Source organism: Mauremys reevesii, linkage group 2 (genome assembly GCF_016161935.1).
Source record: "Mauremys reevesii isolate NIE-2019 linkage group 2, ASM1616193v1, whole genome shotgun sequence".
In the NCBI taxonomy this organism is placed as follows: domain Eukaryota; kingdom Metazoa; phylum Chordata; order Testudines; family Geoemydidae; genus Mauremys; species Mauremys reevesii.
Window position 1 is genome coordinate 161447190 of NC_052624.1, and position 19731 is coordinate 161466920.

At 44.6% G+C, this 19731-nt stretch overlaps 2 protein-coding genes across 10 annotated transcripts in view; one reads left to right on the forward strand and one right to left on the reverse strand.

Moving 5' to 3' along the window:
- The window catches only part of IKBKB (inhibitor of nuclear factor kappa B kinase subunit beta), a 23530-nt gene extending 14503 nt beyond the window's left edge, over positions 1-9027 (forward strand). Inside the window, exons 11-22 of one of the 4 annotated variants that reach the window (XM_039522454.1) lie at positions 929-1123; positions 1388-1496; positions 1891-2014; positions 2412-2563; positions 2683-2744; positions 3861-3970; positions 4211-4260; positions 4889-4988; positions 5220-5367; positions 6048-6175; positions 7926-8016; positions 8405-9027. In XM_039522454.1, coding sequence (XP_039378388.1) covers positions 929-1123; positions 1388-1496; positions 1891-2014; positions 2412-2563; positions 2683-2744; positions 3861-3970; positions 4211-4260; positions 4889-4988; positions 5220-5367; positions 6048-6175; positions 7926-8016; positions 8405-8473 — 1338 coding nt within the window. In that variant the 3' untranslated portion in view covers positions 8474-9027. The other 3 variants (XM_039522456.1, XM_039522453.1, XM_039522455.1) reach the window with 3 other exon arrangements.
- Positions 9028-9070: 43 nt separating this feature from the next.
- Positions 9071-19731, reverse strand: part of VDAC3 (voltage dependent anion channel 3) — a 42335-nt gene continuing 31674 nt past the window's right edge. For 3 of the 6 annotated variants that reach the window (XM_039522462.1, XM_039522466.1, XM_039522465.1), the window contains 4 exons: positions 14227-14454; positions 13002-13152; positions 10214-10271; positions 9274-9802 (listed from right to left, as the gene is read on the reverse strand). In XM_039522462.1, the coding sequence (XP_039378396.1) occupies positions 9711-9802; positions 10214-10271; positions 13002-13152; positions 14227-14454 (529 nt within the window). In that variant the 3' untranslated portion in view covers positions 9274-9710. Of the gene's footprint in view, positions 9803-10213; positions 10272-13001; positions 13153-14226; positions 14455-19731 lie in introns of all 6 variants that reach the window. The other 3 variants (XM_039522463.1, XM_039522461.1, XM_039522464.1) reach the window with 2 other exon arrangements.

The following is a 19731-nucleotide window of genomic DNA, read 5'->3' on the forward strand; positions in this document are numbered from 1 at the left end:
CTAATTTATCTAAATTTTCTTTAACCTGTTCTTTCCCTATTTTTGGTGTCTGTCCCTGCTCCCTTGATGTTAATAAGTGAGTTTGAGTATGTGGTTACTGTTTAACCAGTTTAGTGAAGACTGAAGTAAAACAGGCATTAAATTCCTCAGCCTTCTTGTCATCAGTTAGTAGCTAGGTATATAACTCTCTGATTTTATTCCTACATGCTTGTTATTCTTTTGTTGTACTCATTAGCAATTTGTCCATGCTTCCACTTTTTTATTGTAATCCTTTTTTATTTCAGGTCATTTAAAGAGCTCCTGATGGAGCCATATTGACCTCTTAATATTCATCCTATCTTTCTTTCATATCAGAATAATTTGAAGTTATGCATTTAATAGTGTCTCCTTGAGAAACGGCCAGTTCTCGTGAACTTGTTTAACCCTTAGATTTTCTTACTTACCAGTTCTGAGTTTGTTAAAGTCTGCTTATTTTGAAGCCACAAGGGGACCTAGATTTACTGGAGGCTGAAAGATAGTCACTTGGTAACAATCAAGGAAAAGTACTCTGGAAAACTATTCAGGGAGAATTAGCAATGGTTGATGTGGAAGGGCGAAGTCCAAGACACATTGGCTTCTTCCTGGCCAGCTGAGGAGAAGTATTCACAGGGATTTTCCTGTCTGTTATTCCACTGAGTGTCTGTGCCTCTCTCGCTCTGGTGGAGGGAAGAGGAGTTGCTGGTCCCATTTTCTGTGTCACGTGGCCTCCCTTCTGTCTGATGCAGGTCAAAGATCTTGGCATGATGTTGCCAAGCAGCCCTAAAGTGGCCATATAGACCAAGTGTTCCTAGTTTCCTTCTCCATCCCCTGGTCTTGAGTCCTGGCAACTCTGCTCAGCCATGACCTCCATGTCCTGGCTTCTTCCCATGTCCCACTTCTTTTCTTGCAGCTGGTTCGCGTCCTAAACATGGTTACGGGCACTCTGCACATGTACCCTGTGACAGAAGAGGAAACCTTGCAGACTGTGAAGGCCAGGATTCAGTCAGATACTGGTATTCCGGAGCAGGAGCAGGAGCTCTTGCAGGAGGCGGGGCTTGCACTATACCCTCAAAAATTGGCTATTCAGTGTATGGCTGACAGCAAGGTGAGCCTGGGGCTGAAACCTGAACACTGCTAGCCAAGCCTGCACCTACTGGCAGAGTTGACCCTGGCACATGCACTCTGAGCACCTACCCCAGCCTCACACTCCCTCCACCCCACTCTTGTTTTCACTGAAGCAGAGCAGCCCTCCCTCCTGCTGCTCACACTATCCTGGGCCGTGGCGAGCCAGCTGGCTCTGGGTTATTTCAGTGGGGGCTGCTGTGGGATACTATATCTGAGAGTACTGAGATAGGTCTCATCTCTGCAGGTGAATGACGCCACGGACACAGACCTCCTTTTCCTTTTTGACAACCGTAAAGTTGCCTATGAAAGGCAGATCTTCCTGCGGCCTCATCCAGAAAGTGTTGACTGCATCCGTAAGGACTTCCCCTGGGCATGGGTTATTTCCATGGGGAATCAGTGCAGAGAGCTTGCTGTATATGTGAGCTGTAGGGGGTGGACATCTGCTGAGTGGAGTGGGCAGCGAAGCAGATTGTCATAGCATTCAATCTCTGGGGTGGGATTTGAGGGTAGAGAAGAATCATGACCTGTTGAGTTAGACTCTCAAACTGTGGCCAGTTGCAGTGAAATAGCCTTTCTAGTGCCCCATACGGGATGTGATGGGCACAGAGACTTGGCTGTATAGGTTCAAGAGGAGGTAGCACCCTATCTCAGACTTGGAGCAGGTGCTAACTCCTACCCTACAGCACTGCTCCTGTAAGTCGTGTTTTGGTTTTTTTTAAACAACATATGCTCTCTCTGTGTTTCCAGTTCAGGATCCAAAGAAGAATCTGTCCTTCTTCCAGCTACGGAAGGTGTGGGGTCAGGTCTGGCACACGATTCGGACTCTGAAGGAGGATTGTAACCTGCTTCAGCAGGGGCAGCGAGCAGCCATGTACAGTGGGGTCCCTTTGGGAAAACTTAGCTCCACTTGGGCCTCCTGGCTAGAGGGGGATAACAGGAAAAGAAACCTGCCCTACAGTGGTGCAGGAGTGAGGCGCTATCTGGGAGGGGGAAGTTCTTGATAAAGGTGCAGTTATTTGCAATTAATGGAGAGCTAAGAGCTGTGGCCTCTAACCCTGTTGTCTTTGTGCCATCTCAGCTCCACTCAACCCTGTTCATTTGTCTTGGTGACACAGGAAAATGTGGGCTGATCATGGGTCAACTGGAGAATACTGGGATCTGTAAGCTTGAATAAGAGTGATCTGAAAGCTGTGTGTGGGATCAGTTGGGACACTATGTGCAGCTCCTCTGGGGCTGGACCGATGTGACCCTTTTCACTTTCTCCACAGGATGAATCTGCTGCGTTACAATAGCAATCTCTCCAAGATGAAGAATTCCATGGCCTCCTTGTCCCAACAGCTGAAGGCAAAGCTGGATTTCTTTAAAACCAGCATCCAGATTGACCTGGAGAAGTACAGTGAGCAGACAGAGTTTGGAATCAGTGAGTACAGCCCCTGTGACATGCAGGGGAGTCCTCCATCCGCTCCTCCAATCCCAGCATGGTAGCTTCCTTTCCTCAAATGCAGCAGAGTAATGGACTTTTCTTTCTTCTTTTTTTAGCCTCTGAGAAGCTGCTGTTTGCCTGGAGGGATATGGAGCAGGCTGTGGAGCTTTGCGGGCGGGTATGTTTCTAGATTTAGGTTTAATTGCCTGCCTGAAAGAGGCAGCTTTCTGCTGCTACCCTGCATTTCCATCCTCCACTCCAGGGCTGAACTGGCCTGATAAACCAAGCCCTTCCCTTGTTTTAGGCTGCATCAGTTTTTCCTTGTCCACTGGCCTGTGCAGCCCTTTCTGTGTTGGGCAGGGTCAGGACAGAAAGATAAGGAAATGATTCCTAATGCCTAAACTGAGAGATACTTGTAACAGGCCCAATTATAGACAAAAGCAATTGTGCTGTTGCTGGGGTGATGAGAAGAGGATGTGGCTCACCAGGAAGTTAAAACTGAAAAGGAAAATGGTTGGCTGGCAGTGCTCAGAAAGGCTGTAGGAATGGAAGTGTTAATACCAGATTCTAAAAGGGGATTCTTTGCCATCTGCTCAGTGTGTTCCCAAATACTGGGACTGAGTGCCAGGCTAACTTGAGACGGCAGCTGAAATACAGAATGTTAGACCCTGGTAGCTGTGCTGTGTCTCTGACCAGAAGCCTACTGAAAAGTGATTTCCTTTGGTGACTATCCTCCTACCTGCCCACATACCATCTTTCCCCAGAATACAAGGGGACAGAAGGTTTCTGCCTAAGAAGGAGTCAGTGATCCTGTTTCCTGGCATTAGTATGTCACAGATTGAGGTAGACTCTGGGTGTGAGGACTGGGATGTTGATATCTGAGGAGTAAGGTTAAGGGTGTTGGTGGGTGAGGTGAGAATTACAATAGTCCTTCGGAGCAGCTGAGAGGAAATTTTGTTCCCCTTTTTGTCACTAGTTGCAGGTTCACCTTAGAATGTGAACAAACAGTGTCTCTTCACCACAAGCTGAGCTATGGTATCCAAAGCAGCAAGGTCATTAGAAGGGGCCAGTCTGAGAGGAGCAAATCAATCTACTTGTATCAAAGGGAAATATCCCATCTGTCTTTGCACAAGGCCCTTCTTCTCTACTTCTTCCCTGTCTAAGGCTGCAGGATTGTGGATGAAAAGGGAAAGCAATTCCTGTTCCATTTAAGGCCAGTTAGAACCAGAGTCCCTAACCCTGTGGCGGGCCTATGTCTGGGGGCAATGTTATTAACTGAAGCTCCTCCTCTCAGGAGGAAGATGTGGATCAGCTGGTGAAGAGGATGATGGCCCTGCAGGCAGACATTGTGGACCTGCAGAGAAGCCCACTAGGGCGGAAGCAAGGGGGCACCCTGGAGGATTTGTAAGTTGGAACCCTCTCTAGCCTGTGGTGCTAGCATTCCTAGCACTGTGGCTCCTTTCTGAATGCAGGCAGTCAAAGGCTCCTGCTTGTCAGGGCCTAACAAAAAGCCAGCACTGGACTGCTGACATAACCCAGCTGTCTGGCAGCTGCATAGTCAGGTATGCGAAGGGTTTTTGAGAGTCCTTGAAGGGGCCAATTACAATTTGGGTTCCAGAGAAACACTTGTCTTTTATTTTGTAGGGAAGAACAAGCCAGAGAACTTTACCGGCGACTGAGGGAGAAGCCAAGAGGTAAAGACCCGGTAGCCACTGTTGTCTTGTTGCTGTGTGTGACCATTAACTGGAAAGAGCAATAAACAGTATTGAGAATTCTCCATTCCAGGCCTGTGGCCCACACTCCAACAACAAATGATCTTTCTCCTCTTTTCCAGTTCCAAAAGAGCACTGCTACCCCTACTCCAATCGTGGCTGCCTGGGAAAGAGATGGATGTCTGTCAGGGATGGTCTAGACAGTATTTGGTCCCTGCCATGAGGGCAGGGGACTGGACTCAGTGACCTCTCGAGGTCCCTTCCAGTCCTAGAATCTATGAATATTCAAATCGGGGAGGCCAGCTTTGCTCTCTTGACCAGTTGGTCCTAGCAGCTGGCTGCCTCTTCAGGATGAAGCTATTTTGGGCCCTTCTCCCCAAACTACTGCTGAAGGCATGTGCTGTAGGCAGGACACTTGCCCAGCCCTTCCTCCCTATGGCCACAGACCCATTCCCCAGTATAATCTCTGGGCTACAGCCCCCTGCCAAGTGGCTTCTTTCCAAAGAGCTAGAGCCTAGGACACAGTGCTACAGAAACAATGACTAATTCTTATAGTCTAATGAACTCACTCTACCCCCACACGGTTTCTGATCCTTTTTTATCTCTCTAGACCAGAGGACCAGTGGTGACAGTCAGGAAATAGTGCGACTGCTCCTGCAGGCAATCCAGACATTTGAAAAGACAGTCCGTCTAATTTATGCTCAGCTCAGGTGAGTCCCAGAACATCCATTTTATGAAAGATAGACAAGGAACATCTGGGCAGCCTTCTCAGTTGCTCTTAGTACAATGAGGGGATGTATTAGTCTCAGTAAGATATATTCACACAACTTCAGATTAAGAATCACGTTCTTCTCCAATTATTAGAAGTTAAACAGTTAGAGCTGATGGAGTTTCTAACTGACAGAGTGCAGCTGCTCATCTGACCTGATTGTTCTTTACAGTAAGACAGTAATTTGCAAGCAGAAGGCACTGGAATTGTTCCCCAGAGTGGAGGAAGTGATGAACCTGATGAATGAAGATGAGAACACAGTCGTCAGGCTTCAGGAAAAACGACAGAAAGAATTATGGAACCTGCTGAAAATTGCTTGTGTGAGTGAAACAGAAGTTAATGGGGCCTATTAACCCTCTCTCTACCATCAAAGGGGGGGGGGGGGGAAGACCTGAATATAGCTGCAGTTGTTCATTCAAGAGCCTGCACTGGTTTTAGAACCCCTTCTTTGAAATGCTGTGGCCTGCAGCTGTTTCATCACCAGTGTTGGGAATTTCACATGGGAACCCTCCCCCCTTCTCAACACAATTATGCTCTGCTTTGTTCTTTTCCAGGGCATTTATACATTAAGGGGTGGGTGTGGTCCTTTTTAATTGCTATAACGAACATACTATAAAAGATAAATTGTTGAATTCTGAGGGAAGATAATAGAACTGCAGTCAATATTCTGCAACTCTAGTGGGGTGACCAGCTACCAAGGGTTGTATGAAGTCTGTATGGGGCTAAAGGCAGCACCCAGAAAAAATGCTGCATAGACAGAGACCTGAGATCACATTTCTTCTGACCTGAAGAACATGAGGTAAAAACTTAATATCCTTACCTCCCTCTGTTGAATTTGGTTTAAAAATCTGGGTCTAACTTAGGATTTGGGGTTTTCTTTAATACTTACTTGCCATTAAGAGAAATGGCAGCACTTTCTCCCTCCTGGAAATAAGTTTATGTAAAAATAAAATGCATGCAGCAATCTGAATCTGCCTTCCCGTCTGCCTTTTCCCTTCAGAGTAAGGTGCGTGGTCCTGTCAGTGGCAGCCCAGAGAGTATGAATGCATCACGGCTTAGTAACCCAGGTCAGCTGCTGTCGCAAGTCCCAGCTGTAACTTACAATTTACCAGAATCTATCAAGAAAAGGTAAAGTGAAGAATGATGGAGTTACATCCAGGCATAAGTTAAAGGGACACATTGTTTATCTATGGTTACAGCTAACACCTAAGATTACTATTAGCTGACAAGGATTTTTAAGATTACTTTGGGCATGTCTACAGTAGAGTTGAAAGGTGTGTAAGTTCCAGCTCAAGGAGACATACACATTGTTACTCCTGGGGGAATTCTGTGCCAAACAAATTTGCAAAATTCTGCATATTTTATTTGTCAAAATAACACAATATAATCACACCAGTTTCAATTATTTTTGGTAATTTATTTCAAAATACCTGTCAGCAAGTATGTCTGTAACAATACAGACAAAAACGATTCAGAAATGTTTTTTGACGAATAGATTCCTTATTAGCAATATTAATACAGAACTCTGTAATTCATTTAAACTACCATATAGAACCATATTTCCTCTACCCCACAAAAGTAGTGCGGAGTCAGGGGTAATGGAGGAGCTGAGGAAGAGGGAAATAATTCCTGGGAAGGAGCCTGGGTGTAAACTTGGAGGGTGGGAAAAGTATGGAACGGTATTTTTGGGGGGTGGGGGGGGGAGAGAGAAAGAAATGGACTGTTAGGGAGTTTCCCCCATGCAGACCCTTAGCCTCTCCCAGTGTCAGGCACATGTGGCCCAGCACCTCCACTCCTATTCAGTCCCTGCCCCAGTTTGCCCATCTCCATTAGCCCTTATGAGCCCCCCCCCCCGTGTCATCTGACCTGACCTGCTGCAAAGGCAGCTCTGCAGGCTCTCTTCCCTACTTGGCTGGGAGCTACTGCTGTGTTCTATCACCACAGTGCCCTCTGGTGGGCAAAAGGCAGATCGGCAGCAACTTTTTCCTGTGCAAAAGGTTAATTATGCACAGCTCAATTATGTGCACATGTAGTAGCACAGAATTCCCCCAGGAGTACTGCCTGGTAGATTGATCAGAGGGGGTAGCTTCTCAGAATAGGATCCTATCTGAAACACTAGGTACATACTCTGTGGCTTGGCCCTCCTGCAGCTTGTGCTTAGGGTGACCAGATGTCCTGATTTTTGGGTCTTTCTTATATGGGTTCCTATTACTCACCCCATCCCAATTTTTTATATTTGCTGTCTAGTCACCCTACTTATGCTGCTAGATCTATGCTCTTATCTTGTTTTAGAGCGAGAACACACAACTGGAATTTTACACCTTCCAGCACCAGTGTAAATGTGTAGTTTGTCTCAGTAACAGGGAGAAGGAGCTGTCCTATTAAAATTTCACTGTGAAACCACATCACTTTAAAGCACAATGGCACTGGGAATTTGCACATTCACCCTAAAAACTGGGACAAGTAATTGTAATTATGGCTGGTTTAGAGGAGTAAAATGGAACCAATTCCTCCTTGGTTAATTAAAAATGTAATAGTCTGTCAGAGCCAGGCTTATCAGGTAACATTCTAGTCTGTGTAAGAGTCCAGAAATCAGTTTCCATTAATGCACAGGGATACAAGCTTGATGCCATCTTGAATGCATTTTCTAGGTCACTTTACCAGTAAATCTTAAGGTGTCATGGACTGCAATAACACTTTTAGTTGATGTAAGTGGCAGCAACAACAGATTAGTAAAATAACATTTGCCATCAGTTTAGTCTTGCTAGCCTGAGTACATACCCCTGGTGTACAGGTACCTGCACGTGAGGATGTACCTCTAACACGTGAGACTTCCAGTTTCAATGGATGTATTCATTTGTACAACTTTTCTTTTCAGTGAGGGACTATTGATGGAATCTCAAAATCTCTGCAGCCAGTTAGAAAGTGTGATGCATGACACAATGAAGGATCAGGACCACAGCTTTATGGTAACTTCTATCACTTTAAACCATAAACATACTTTTGGGAGGAGTGCTGGCCAAGTAATATTGTGGAAGCCAAAGGGCTGTAAGAAGTTTTGAATAGATTTCTAACACTCTGCCATTTTAATTATTAGTGAATGCAAAGGAGAGACCTCAACAAAATAGGGTTACTGAAATAATTACAAGAGACTTCCAGAAATGTCAGTAATATATTGTATGAAGAAACTTCTAGTGTTTAAACCCAGAAAAAATGTATATCCCTTTTCCTGTAATTTTTCCCCATAAAGTTTAAATGCTCAATGCACTTATAGTATTTTCCTCTAAGACAAACCAGTATCTTTGGGTTGGGAAGATGGCATCTAAATGCTAATTAGTGTTTGTGCTTCATTTTTAGTCTCTGGATTGGAGCTGGTTGCAGCTTGAAGGGGAAGACAGAAATAACCCAGAACAAACCCAGATGTAAAAATCATATCAGGCACAGCTCAAGCCAGATAACTTTTTATATGAGGCCTTTAAGCCTGACAGGAAAATAAAATCCCTTGCATTCTATTTATACTGCCATCTAGTGGTTACACTGACACGTATTCCTATTTTTAAGGAAAGCTGGCAGCCTAATTTTAACAAACAGTAATCAGTAATCAAAATTTTGTCTCTCCCCCACAAACATACAGCATGGGGGTATGAAATTGATGAGAAATGTCTTACTCACCCTATACAACAGCAGCTGAAGAATGCACCTGCTGTGCTACCTTTCCCTTTCTGGAAATCAAACTCCTTGCTGAATTGTAGACAGTGTGTCTACACGTAATCTTATCTGAATGCCTTTTCCTGACATTTATGAAAAAGTACTGAATTTATGGATTTGGCTAACCATGTTGGGTTGCACTTTTCCTCAAGTGTAATGTCTGTACTTACCTAATACTTGTTTCCTGTATGGGAACGAACTACCTGAACTATGTAAACTTTTGGTTTGCTTTATTTGAATGTTAAATAAAATTTTAAAGATTTTTCACTGTACAAGTATGTAATAAAGTTTAAGAGTTAAGCCAATATCCCCTTCATTGTGCCAAGTCCCTCAACTAGTGAGCAATAAAAACCACACATCACTGATTCATTCTTCCTGAATCTTTACTGCTCCATGGGATTCAGTTTTGTCCCTGAAAACCAGTATCAAGCATGTTTTAAAAAACAGGTTACTTATTTCAGTTGCATTTTTGAACAGTTCCTGCCAAATCTAAAGCAACCTTGAACATGCAGAAGGGATATGTTCCAAATGTGATTGATTTATTTCACTTTGATGCAAAACCAAAGCTTTCACTACCGCACAGAGACCAATTTCATAAGAGGTCATCAGGTGTAGGACATGCAGGATGTGATGTGATATGCTAGCTGGGATTTTTTCCTTTGTAAGGAAATACTATGCTGTCTTTAAGGAACAAATTTAAAATAACACTGAGGAACTGAAATGTGGCATAACCTTGACAACTTCCATGCACGCCTCCAAGTATCTCCTTTTATGATGAGTTTACACCCTACAGCAGGGGGAGGGGGGAAGAGGAGAAGAGTTACAATTCTTGGGAAGAATAAAAAAAATTCACACTTTTGAAATTTCACAGAAGAATTTTAAGGCCAAAACATGTTGGGTTATTTTTTCCCCCTTCATCTCCAGGAACAGAGCTGCTGTTCCACTTAAAATTGCATTAAGCCTCCAGCTCAAAGCCCAGCCCAACCTTGTGACCACCAGCACTGAAGTTCTTGCCATCAACCAAACCTGAGAGTGTCAGCTTCACACCTGCAAAAACAAAACAAACATTGATGCTGATACTCAAATAAAATGCAGTCAGTCACTCATGCTATACCACAAATAAGGAATTTGGGTATATAGTAACAGCTAATACAGCTGTGCTAAAGTACCTCAATCTTTATCTGCAGTTTGACTTGGGCAGGGACTTAAATGAAATGAGTCTCATTTTAGGCACCACCTGTATACACAAGTCTATCTCAAACACCCACAAAGCAAAGTGACTCATGTAGGTCTGCAAACATGAAAGAATAATTCCATTAAGACTACTAATCCTTGATTGCTTAATGGCTGCCACCTCCATAGCTACCCATTCTGTTGAATAGCTTAAGTTAAAAGATTCTTTTCTATTAAGCCCAGTAGGAAGTGATTCCCTTTATTATTTTGTCAGGGCTTACGTACCAGGTCGAAGGGTCTGAGTGTAACCAATTCCAATCAGGCTGGCATTATTCACTTTAGCCTAGAGGTAGAGACAGAATAAAAGCACATGTCAAACCACCACCATCACTCCTACTGTTATAGGCACGCAGGCACAATAACTTTTCCACTGGAATCAGCAGCAGTCGCAGAGAAATCTACAAGCATCAGAAAATGAACATATGAACCAGCAATGGAAAAGAGCTCTCAAAAAATATATGCCCCTGCAAATGCAGAGTAGTTTGCTCTATAAAGAGTTCTGTTTAAAATTAGATCAATAGAGTTTGTGTCAGTTTCTTTGAGCAATTATTGTTTCATAGGCTAGCTAGCAGCAAAACAAACAAAAACCACATTTTTTCCCTCAATTTTAGCCCATTGCTCCTACCTATGACCCCTCAAGCTCTTCCACACAGTTCCCCTCCAGTCTTGCCAACTGTGTATTGTTCTAGGCACTTCAATTTGCAACCATCTTGTTACTCAAGAGACTTGAACATGAGTAACAACTACTTATTAAGTAGGCAGAAGCAACTGAAGTGGTGGACGGACTTAGTAACATTTATCTAAAAGTTTTTAAGGGACTGTACACCCATGAACTAGTCAGAGGCTGAGCAAATAGGAATGAAGGGAATGGAGATGTTATGTCTGCTTTATTTACCTCCACTCAGGAATCTTGAGGTAATAGTACATAGAGTAAACTAATGAAATTCCCAGGTGATGGAGTTACTTACCCAATACCAGGTTGTGACCATCATATTAGAGATTAAAAACAAGATTTGTTGCTCACAGTGGGCACAAAGTGATATGATTTTAACCTCACCCATCTCCCACCTGTTGAATGGATAACTACTTCCTGATTTACTGGTCCTCTTTATGACAACATGGGCATATATAATCTTAAAAAATCATCAAAGGGGGTGACTTTCAGAGCTGCAAACCCTCCACTGTGAATGACATGACCCTTGAAGTTCAACCCAGGAGTTAAATAAAGGTGTTACAAACACCTGTAATGATAATGAACTAACCCAGGGAGATTAGACATATGGGCAGTATCTAATGCAGTTACTTTGCTTTCTGAAAGAGAATCTCATAAAAAGAGGGAGAAACCCAGGAAGCAGTAATTCTTCAAAATTATTAGGCACTACAGTGACCAGAAAACAGATGTTTGCAAGTGAATATGGCAGTATTTTTATTAAAGTAAGATTTTTGTCTGCATGCATTAACCCATTCTGGAGAAAAGGGTTAATACTCCTTTGTATAGTTTGTAATCCACCTCCCATTAACTCAGTACACTACAGTTTATCATTACCTCTCTATTTGGTTAGGGTCTTCAGCAAATTTCAACCTGTTTCAAATTAGCTAGTTAAATTATTCCCCTCCCCCACCCAAGAAAGTCACCTTCTCACATGCTTTCCTGAAATCTAGATATATTGCACCTGCTGTCTTCCCTTAACTTATTCATTATAGTGCCTCACATAGGGCTAAACTAAAGTAATGGCAGAGTATGAAACCACACTGCATCACTCATAGCTAAGGGCTTGTCTATATGGAGAATTAGTGCAGGGAAAGCTGCGGTGTAGGTCTACAGCATTGTAGCAGGCAGTGTGGACTCTGCTACACACATTAGATGTTCTCTAGTGTGCTTTGACCAACTGCAGGAAGCTTAACATATCTCAGCTTACTGGCAGTCGGTCAAAGCACACCACAGGTATACTGTAGGGTATGTCTACACTGCAGTTAAACCTCTGTGGCTGGCCTGTGATCTGCAGGCTCAGGCTGCAGTGCTGTAAAATTGTGGTTTAGATGTTTGGGCTAAGGCTAGAGCCTGGGTTCTGGGACCCTCCCCCCTCACAGGATCCCAGAGCTTGGACTCCAGCCCAAGCCTGAATGTCTACAGTGCAGTTTTACAGCCCAGTAGCCCAAACCTGAGTCAGCTGACACATACCAGCCACATGTGTTTAACTGCAGTGTAGACATAACCTAAAAGTTCTGACCAACTGCAGGTAAGCTATGTTAAGCCTATTGCAATTGGTCAAAGCACACTATGGAACTTCTAGTGGGCGGCAGCACAGTCCACACAGCCAGTTAGTGCATGATCCTCAACTGGTGTACGAGTATCTCTGGGGGGTACGCACAGGTCTTCCAGTGGGTACATCAACTTATCTAGATATTTGCTTAGTTTTACAACAGGCTACATAAAAAGCACTAGCAAAGTCAGTACAAACTATAATTTCATACAGACAATGACTTGTTTATACTGCTCTATCCAGTTTACACAGAAATATAAGTACAATATTTATATTCCAATTGATTTATTTTATAATTATATGGTAAAAATTAGAAAGCAAGCAATTTTTCAGTAATAGTGTGCTGTGATACTGTTGTATTTTTATGTCTGATTTTGTAAGCAAGTTGTTAAGTGAGGTGAAACTTGGGGGTGCGCAAGACAAATCAGACTTCTGAAAGGGGTACAGTAATCTGGAAAGGTTGAGAGTCATTGCACTAGAGTGCTGTATATTTACACTCCAGCTTATCATACACCAATGGTTGGTATAGACAAGCCTGAGAGAGAATCTGTGTCACAGAATGAGGCTTAAGTATATTCCATAATTCACCAACAGTCTACAACATACATTCTCCATACACCAATAACTGAAAAGGGGCAGCATAACACAAGGTGCCATAGGTTTAAACAATAACCACCCTGTGCCACCAGTTTACAGCATTTAAGCAAACTCCAGTTGTGCTGGAAGTGCTAATCTGGTGAAATACTTACCGCAATGGAAGTATTTTCATCCAGCTGGTACTTAGTGGCAATGCCAAAACGGGTATTGTTACTGCCAGCAGTCCAAGCAAGATTTACTGATGTCTCAACTTTATCGTTAACCTTCTGATAGATTGACCCACCAAATTCAGTGCCATCATTCCTGTTTGTAACAGATAAAGAGTGCATGAAGATCTCTCCGGTTTGCTGGTGTTTAACCCTCCGATCACTATAAAGTCTCATCTTTCCAACAAGGTAAGTTCCTAACACCACTACCCAAACAAACCTGAGGATAACCCTAACCCTGTGGGCATAATCAATCCCACGCTTCTCTCAGCCAGATCCATGTCTATTCACTCCCTGGCCGGACACTTCACCTGCACTCTGTAGATTCCTCACCAAGAGCTGGGTTTAGCCTGGGAAATGAGGGAGCTTTCCAGGAGCTAAGACATTGCACTATGAGGTTTGAAATTCTGACAGAAGAGAGTTCAGCTTTTCCTTCCCAGGCTAGAAGTAGGGAGGGAAGCACATTCCATGCAGAGCATAAACCAATGGGTTCAGAGGGAGCTACATGGAACCCTCATTGGCTAAAATAAGTCAATATAGCTCAGCTTTGGTAAGGAGCCTGAAAATGGGGAAATGCAGACAATTCCCCCAAAAAACACTGCCTCTTAAGTACATGTGGCTAGGCAAGTATCACGACACCCAACACTGGGAGTACTTAAGTCTCCTCCCAGACAGTAATGTTAAATGTCTACTTCCACATAGAAGGCTGCCATGGTCTAGCACCATCTAAGAGAGAAAAAGGTAGTAATGCTGCATTAATCCCAATCCTCCCAGTTGACATTTTAGTACGTTAGCATGTGGAAGTGGGCAATTTACCCGAGATTCAAATTCCTTCAGTAAGAGTGACACAAACCAGCATTCAAAATTATGTTTACTAACTTAAATTTCATAGTTATCCTAAACATACCCTCATTAAAAAACTACCCTAATTCCAAAATGTCTTTTGCACTACTAAATTTAGGGGAATAGAATTACCCTGATGAAAAGTCTCAAAAGATAGCAAATTGGGAAGTGACCCTCTTGTAACTGTCTCTTGGGGATGAAAATAAGGTATGTAAAGCCTTTCAAATCTCAGTCTGAAATCAGTGTCCTCCCTTTCTCCACCCAGTATACATCTGATGCAGTTAGCCACACAGTTTGCCTGGCACAATCTAGTCTGGTATATACTCACACATTAGTGTGTAGTTGGAAGTCTCCTGCCTTGTATCCTAATGCAAAGTTATTCTGTGATAGTTTAGACTTGGCTGTATCAAAAGCCATCTGATAACCAGCAAGCCAGCCTTCATAGCCCAGCACAGTCCAGCCATGGATGGTTGGTCCAGAAAGGTCAACATCGATGTTGCAGCCTAGGTTTACATACTCCCGTTTGTAAGAGGTCTTCAATTTCCCACTCTTCTTTCTGTGGAGAGAAACATTTTGTTTTACCCATCCTAGCATGGGCCAGCTACATAGTATTTCTGATGTCTGCACAGAGCACTTAATACTTCATATGCCTTCAAATTTGTGAAGGGTGGGGGCTGAGATAGATATATTTACAAGCAGTTTTGTCTGTGTATGTTGTCATTATTAATTTATAAGATAGATGCACAGACCTAAGCACCTACAGGTGCATTTTAAACATCTGAATGAATTAAATATATATGAGAGAGAGAGAGAGAGAGAGAGAGAGAGAGAGAATATGAATATATCCATTTTAGTCGTAATGCCATTTTCCTCAGTTTGTCAGCACTGTTACTGGTTACCAGTTCTAAGGATTATTAGTGGGGCCCTACCAAATTCACAGCCATGAAAAACATGCCACGGATTGTGAAAACTGGTCTTCTGTACTTCTGTACATTTTTAGTATAGGGTAAAAATACACAACGTTTCTCAAACTGGAGGTCTCAACTCAAAAGGGGGTTGCAAGCCTGTTGTGTGTGTGTGGGGGGGGTCACGGTAATCACACCCTAACTTCTGCGCTGCCTTCAGAACTGGGCAGCTGGAGAGTGGTGGCTGCTGGGTGGGCACCCAGCTCTGAAGGCAGCACTGCTGCCAGCAGCAGCACAGAAACAAGGGTGGCATGGTATAGTATTGCCACCTCTCTGTGTTTTTGCTGGCAGTGGTGCTGCCTTCGGAGCTGGGCAGCCGTCAAGCAGCAGCTGCTGGCCAGGTGCCCTGCTCTGAATGCTCCACTGCTTCTGGCAAAGAACGGCAGCTGCAGCGCAGAAATAAGGTGATATGGTATGGTATTGCCACCCTTCTGTGCTGCTGCTGTCAGTGGTGCTACCTTCACAGCAGGGTGGCCAGAGAGCAGAAGCAGCTGGCCAGGCACCCATCTGTGAAGACAGCGCCACTGCCAGCAGCACCATAGAAGGGTGGCAATACCATACCATGCCACCCTTATTTCTGCTGCCTTCAGAGCCAGGCACCCAGCCAGCAGCTGCTGGTGTCCAGCCACCCAGCTCTGAAGGCAGCACAGAAGTAAGAGGGACAATACCACGACCCCCCCCTTACAATAGCCTTGCAACTCCCCTTTTGGGCCAGGACCCCCAAGTTTGAGAAACACTGATTTACATTTTGCCATTTTAAAAACACATTCATGGTTTGTTACAACACCGTGAAAATTTAAGATTTAAATATCTGAAACTGTGAAATTCAAGATTCAAAAGACTCATGAGACCTCATCTGGAATACTCTGGGCAGTTCTGGTCTCCCATGTTTAAGACTGCCATTTACAAAAATGGACCATGAATTTGGTAGGGCCCTAATTATTAGCACTATTGCACCTAAAGCAGAAAACATGACGCTACAATCTTGGTCTACACTACAGAGTTAGGTTGATGTAAGCTGCCTTACATCGACCTAATAATGTCAGCGTCTACACCAAGGGTCAGCAACCTTTCAGAAGTGGTGGGCCGAGTCTCTTTCTAGAAGTCTATAATATATAACTAAACTATTGTTGTATGTAAAGTAAATAAGGTTTTTAAATGTTTAAGAAGCTTCATTTAAAATTAAATTAAAATGCGGAGCCGCCTGGACCAGTGTCCAGGACCCAGGCAGTGAGTGCCACTGAAAAATCAGCACACGGGCCATAGGTTGCCTACCACTGGTCTACACTAAGGTCCCTCCCAACATAACTCACCTATTACTTTGACTTAAGCACTACACCTCTCATGCAGGTGGGAGTTAAATCAACGTAGTTAGGTTGACGCAACAGCAGTATACATACTGCATGGCTTATGTCAACTTAAGTGGCCTCCAGAAGGTGTCCAACAATGCTCCATGCGACCGCTCTGGTCACGGTTTTCAACTTCCACTGCCCAGCAGTGAGGTATGCAGGAACAAGCACCTCCCCTGTTAAAGGACCGTGACATTCTGAATTTTCATTTTATTTGGTCAATGTGGAGAGCTCACCTGGCAACTGCCCAGCTGAGCATGCTGGCCACATGCTCCCAATGTGCTCCTGCCTGGAGTACACAGGAAGTGATGGATCTTCTGGGTCTGTGGGGAGAAGAGGCTGTGCAGGCACAGCTGCGATCCAGCTGTAGAAACATGGACATCTATGAGCAGCTCTCTCAGGGCATGGAAGGGAATGGTTACAAGAGAGACCCGGCAGCAGTGCCATGTGAAAGCCAAGGAGCCGTGTCAGGCAAACAGTCACTGTGATGCGGCACTGCAGACATGCTGCTTTTACAAGGAGCTACATGCTATCCATTGCGGCAACCCCACAACTATCCCCAAATGCCCCATGGATACATTGGACAAGTCATAGTCACTGCAGACAACACCGAGAAAGATGTTGGATGAGGAAGAGGAGGATGACAATGGAGCACAGATGAGTGGGGAATCCATTGTCCTGGCGAGCCAAGAGCTGTTTATAACTCCGGAGCAGTCCAGCAAGTTGCAGCATAGGCAAGAATGATACCGGTGAAGGAACATCCGGTAAGTAGCACTGATACTGCAGGAGCACATTTCTCATGTACTAATTTTTATTTGTGTTACAAGAGGTAGTTAAATAACCAGTGGAGGCAGAGTGGCTATCTGCTTCTCATTGCCTGGCACAGCTAGAAGGGACCCTGCAAAAGTTATGTGCAGAGGGATGTCATGTAAATCCTCCACAGAGATCTGAAAGGAAACTTTCCTGCAGGTACTTTGCAATCCATTGCCGAAGATTTTTGGGGAGAGCAGCCTTATTTCTTCCACCGCAGTAGGACATGTTCCCATGCCACTCATCTATTCATTTGCAAGGCATCATTCAGCACACAGGCTAGCAGCATAAGGACCCAGTCTGTAGCCTGATGCATGCAGCAGCTGTTCCCTTTCCGCCTCCATTACCTTAAGGAGTGAGATATCAGCTAAAGTCACTGCAGCTTGTGGAAAATGGCACCAGTATTCTGTTTAACATGCTCAATAAGTACCTGGCCACAATGAAAATGTACTGCTTCACGCTTGAAACACTCCCCTGAATTTATGCAATACAGCAATTTTCTCATATCTCTAGTCTGTGTACTCGCAATAGTACCTCTGTCCATTGTGTGTTTTGCAGCTGCAAATGTGGTCTTCACCTCTCCCTTTACATTAGTGGAGAGGCTGAGACAGATAAAGAAAAGAAAGAGAACACAGGATGACATGTTTGTAAAGATCATGCAAGCCTCTGGATCAGCGGACAGCGAGCCAGAGGGCATGGAGGATCACTCTCACACAGAAAATGGACATGGACATTCATGACAGGAGAAGAGCTCAGGAGAATAAGTGACGCACAGCAGGAGACGATTGCTCCTTCAGAAGAGCTATCAGACATGCTGAGGAATCTGGTTGACCTACAAATGCAACATCTTTGAGGTCACTTCCTTCTGCAGCCTGTCCAGCACTACCCTTCTCCTCCACCCCCCACACACGGACACTTCCATGTGGCATCAGGGGCACATGACCTATCCCTACCACTCCACCCCGGGGGAGGGGACAGAATCACAGCTTCACACACACTGATGTGTGACAGACAAGGTCAGCGTAAGTTTTTAAAAAGGAAAATGCATGTGCTTTTCCCCCTCAAGTGCATTCCCCTGTATTTCTACCTTTGTCGTACATATAATTGTTTGAATAATTGCACAAACCAGAGACCAGTTTTGGAAGTTTAATTAAATCTTTATTCGTTCAAAGCATGGGTGAAAAGAGGTAGAGGCTAATAGAGAAACTGAGGCGCAGAGGGGGAGGGATGTAAAACAGTTACACAAGGAGTCATAGCATAGCTAGAGCTGGGGATAGAAACAAGGAGTCATGGCTCCCAGCCCCTCTCTGATTTAACCACTAGCCCCCACCCCTCTTTGTGGAATGAGTTGCTGAGTCTCGGCCCAATCCCTGTGAGGAACATAGCATCAAGCATCCCCATCACTGGCAGTCCCAGTGGTAGGGCTAGGGGCTGGAGTGTGGTACCCCCATTATCTCACTGCCTGCCCCACTGTAGAGGTGCCTGGGGAAGCTGAGATCCCATGGCTGCTGCTCCCATGCCCAGCAGGAGGAGATGAGCACTGAGCACCCAGAGGCACCCACTCAGCATCCCCAGTGCAGCCCCACCCACAGATCATGCTGCTGAGGGGACAGAACCTCGTCCGGCTCTGGCAAGGGAGTGGGGTCCAGTGGCTGGGGGAGAGGTAGCTTGGGCTCAGAACTCCTGGGCTCTCTTCCCAGGTCTGGGAGAAGAGTGGGGTGTAGGGGTTCGACAGGGGGAAAAAAATCACTGAGATCATAGAAAGAAGTGCATTTGCAAGGTTACACTACTACACATACAGCACTTACAGTGCAGTTCAGACCAGAGTGCCAAAAACACATTGGCAGGCACAAAATAAAAAGCAGCATGCATTACTGTGGGTCATTATTAAAACGGTCTTTCAAAGCCTCCCTGAGCTGCATAGCTCCGTGTTGAGCTCTTCTTATAGCCCTGATATCTGGCTGCTCAAAATCAGCAGCCAGACCATCCACCTCAGCTCTCCACACCAGGGGAAAAAACTTTCCCCCTTTGCTTCACAGATATTATGAGGTGCACAGCAGGCAGCTATAACCATGGGGATATTTTTTCACTGAGGTCTAACCTGAGTCGACTTCTCAAGTGCCTCTTCAAACAGTCAAAGGCACATTCAATAATCATTCACCTGGTGAGCCTGTTGTTGAAGTGTTCCTTGCTGCTGTCCAGGTGTCCAGTGTGCGGCTTCATGAGACACAGGAGTAAGGGGTAGGCTGGGTCTCCCACGATCACTATTGGCATTTCAACATCTCCAATGTTGATTTTGTGGTCTGCAAAGAAAGTTCCTGCTTGCAGCCTTCCAAACAGGCCTGTATTCTTAGATATGTGCGTCATGCACCTTACTAGACCATCCTGTGTTGGTAAAATGTCCCTGGTGATCCACCAGCATTTGCAACACCATAGAAAAGTAGCCCTTACAGTTTAGATACTCTATGGGAAAGCAGTCCAGTGCCAAGATAGGGATATGGGTGCCATCTATCACCCCAATACAGTTAGGGAACCTCACTGCAGCAAAACCATCCAGGATCTCCTGCACTTTGCCTCAATCAGTCCTCCTTAGCAGGATTAATGGCCCTGCATACTTGGATCACAGTAACCCCCACGGTGGATTTCCCAACTCCAAAATGATTCCCGACTGATCGGTAGGAGTTAGGCATTGCAAGCTTCCACACAGCA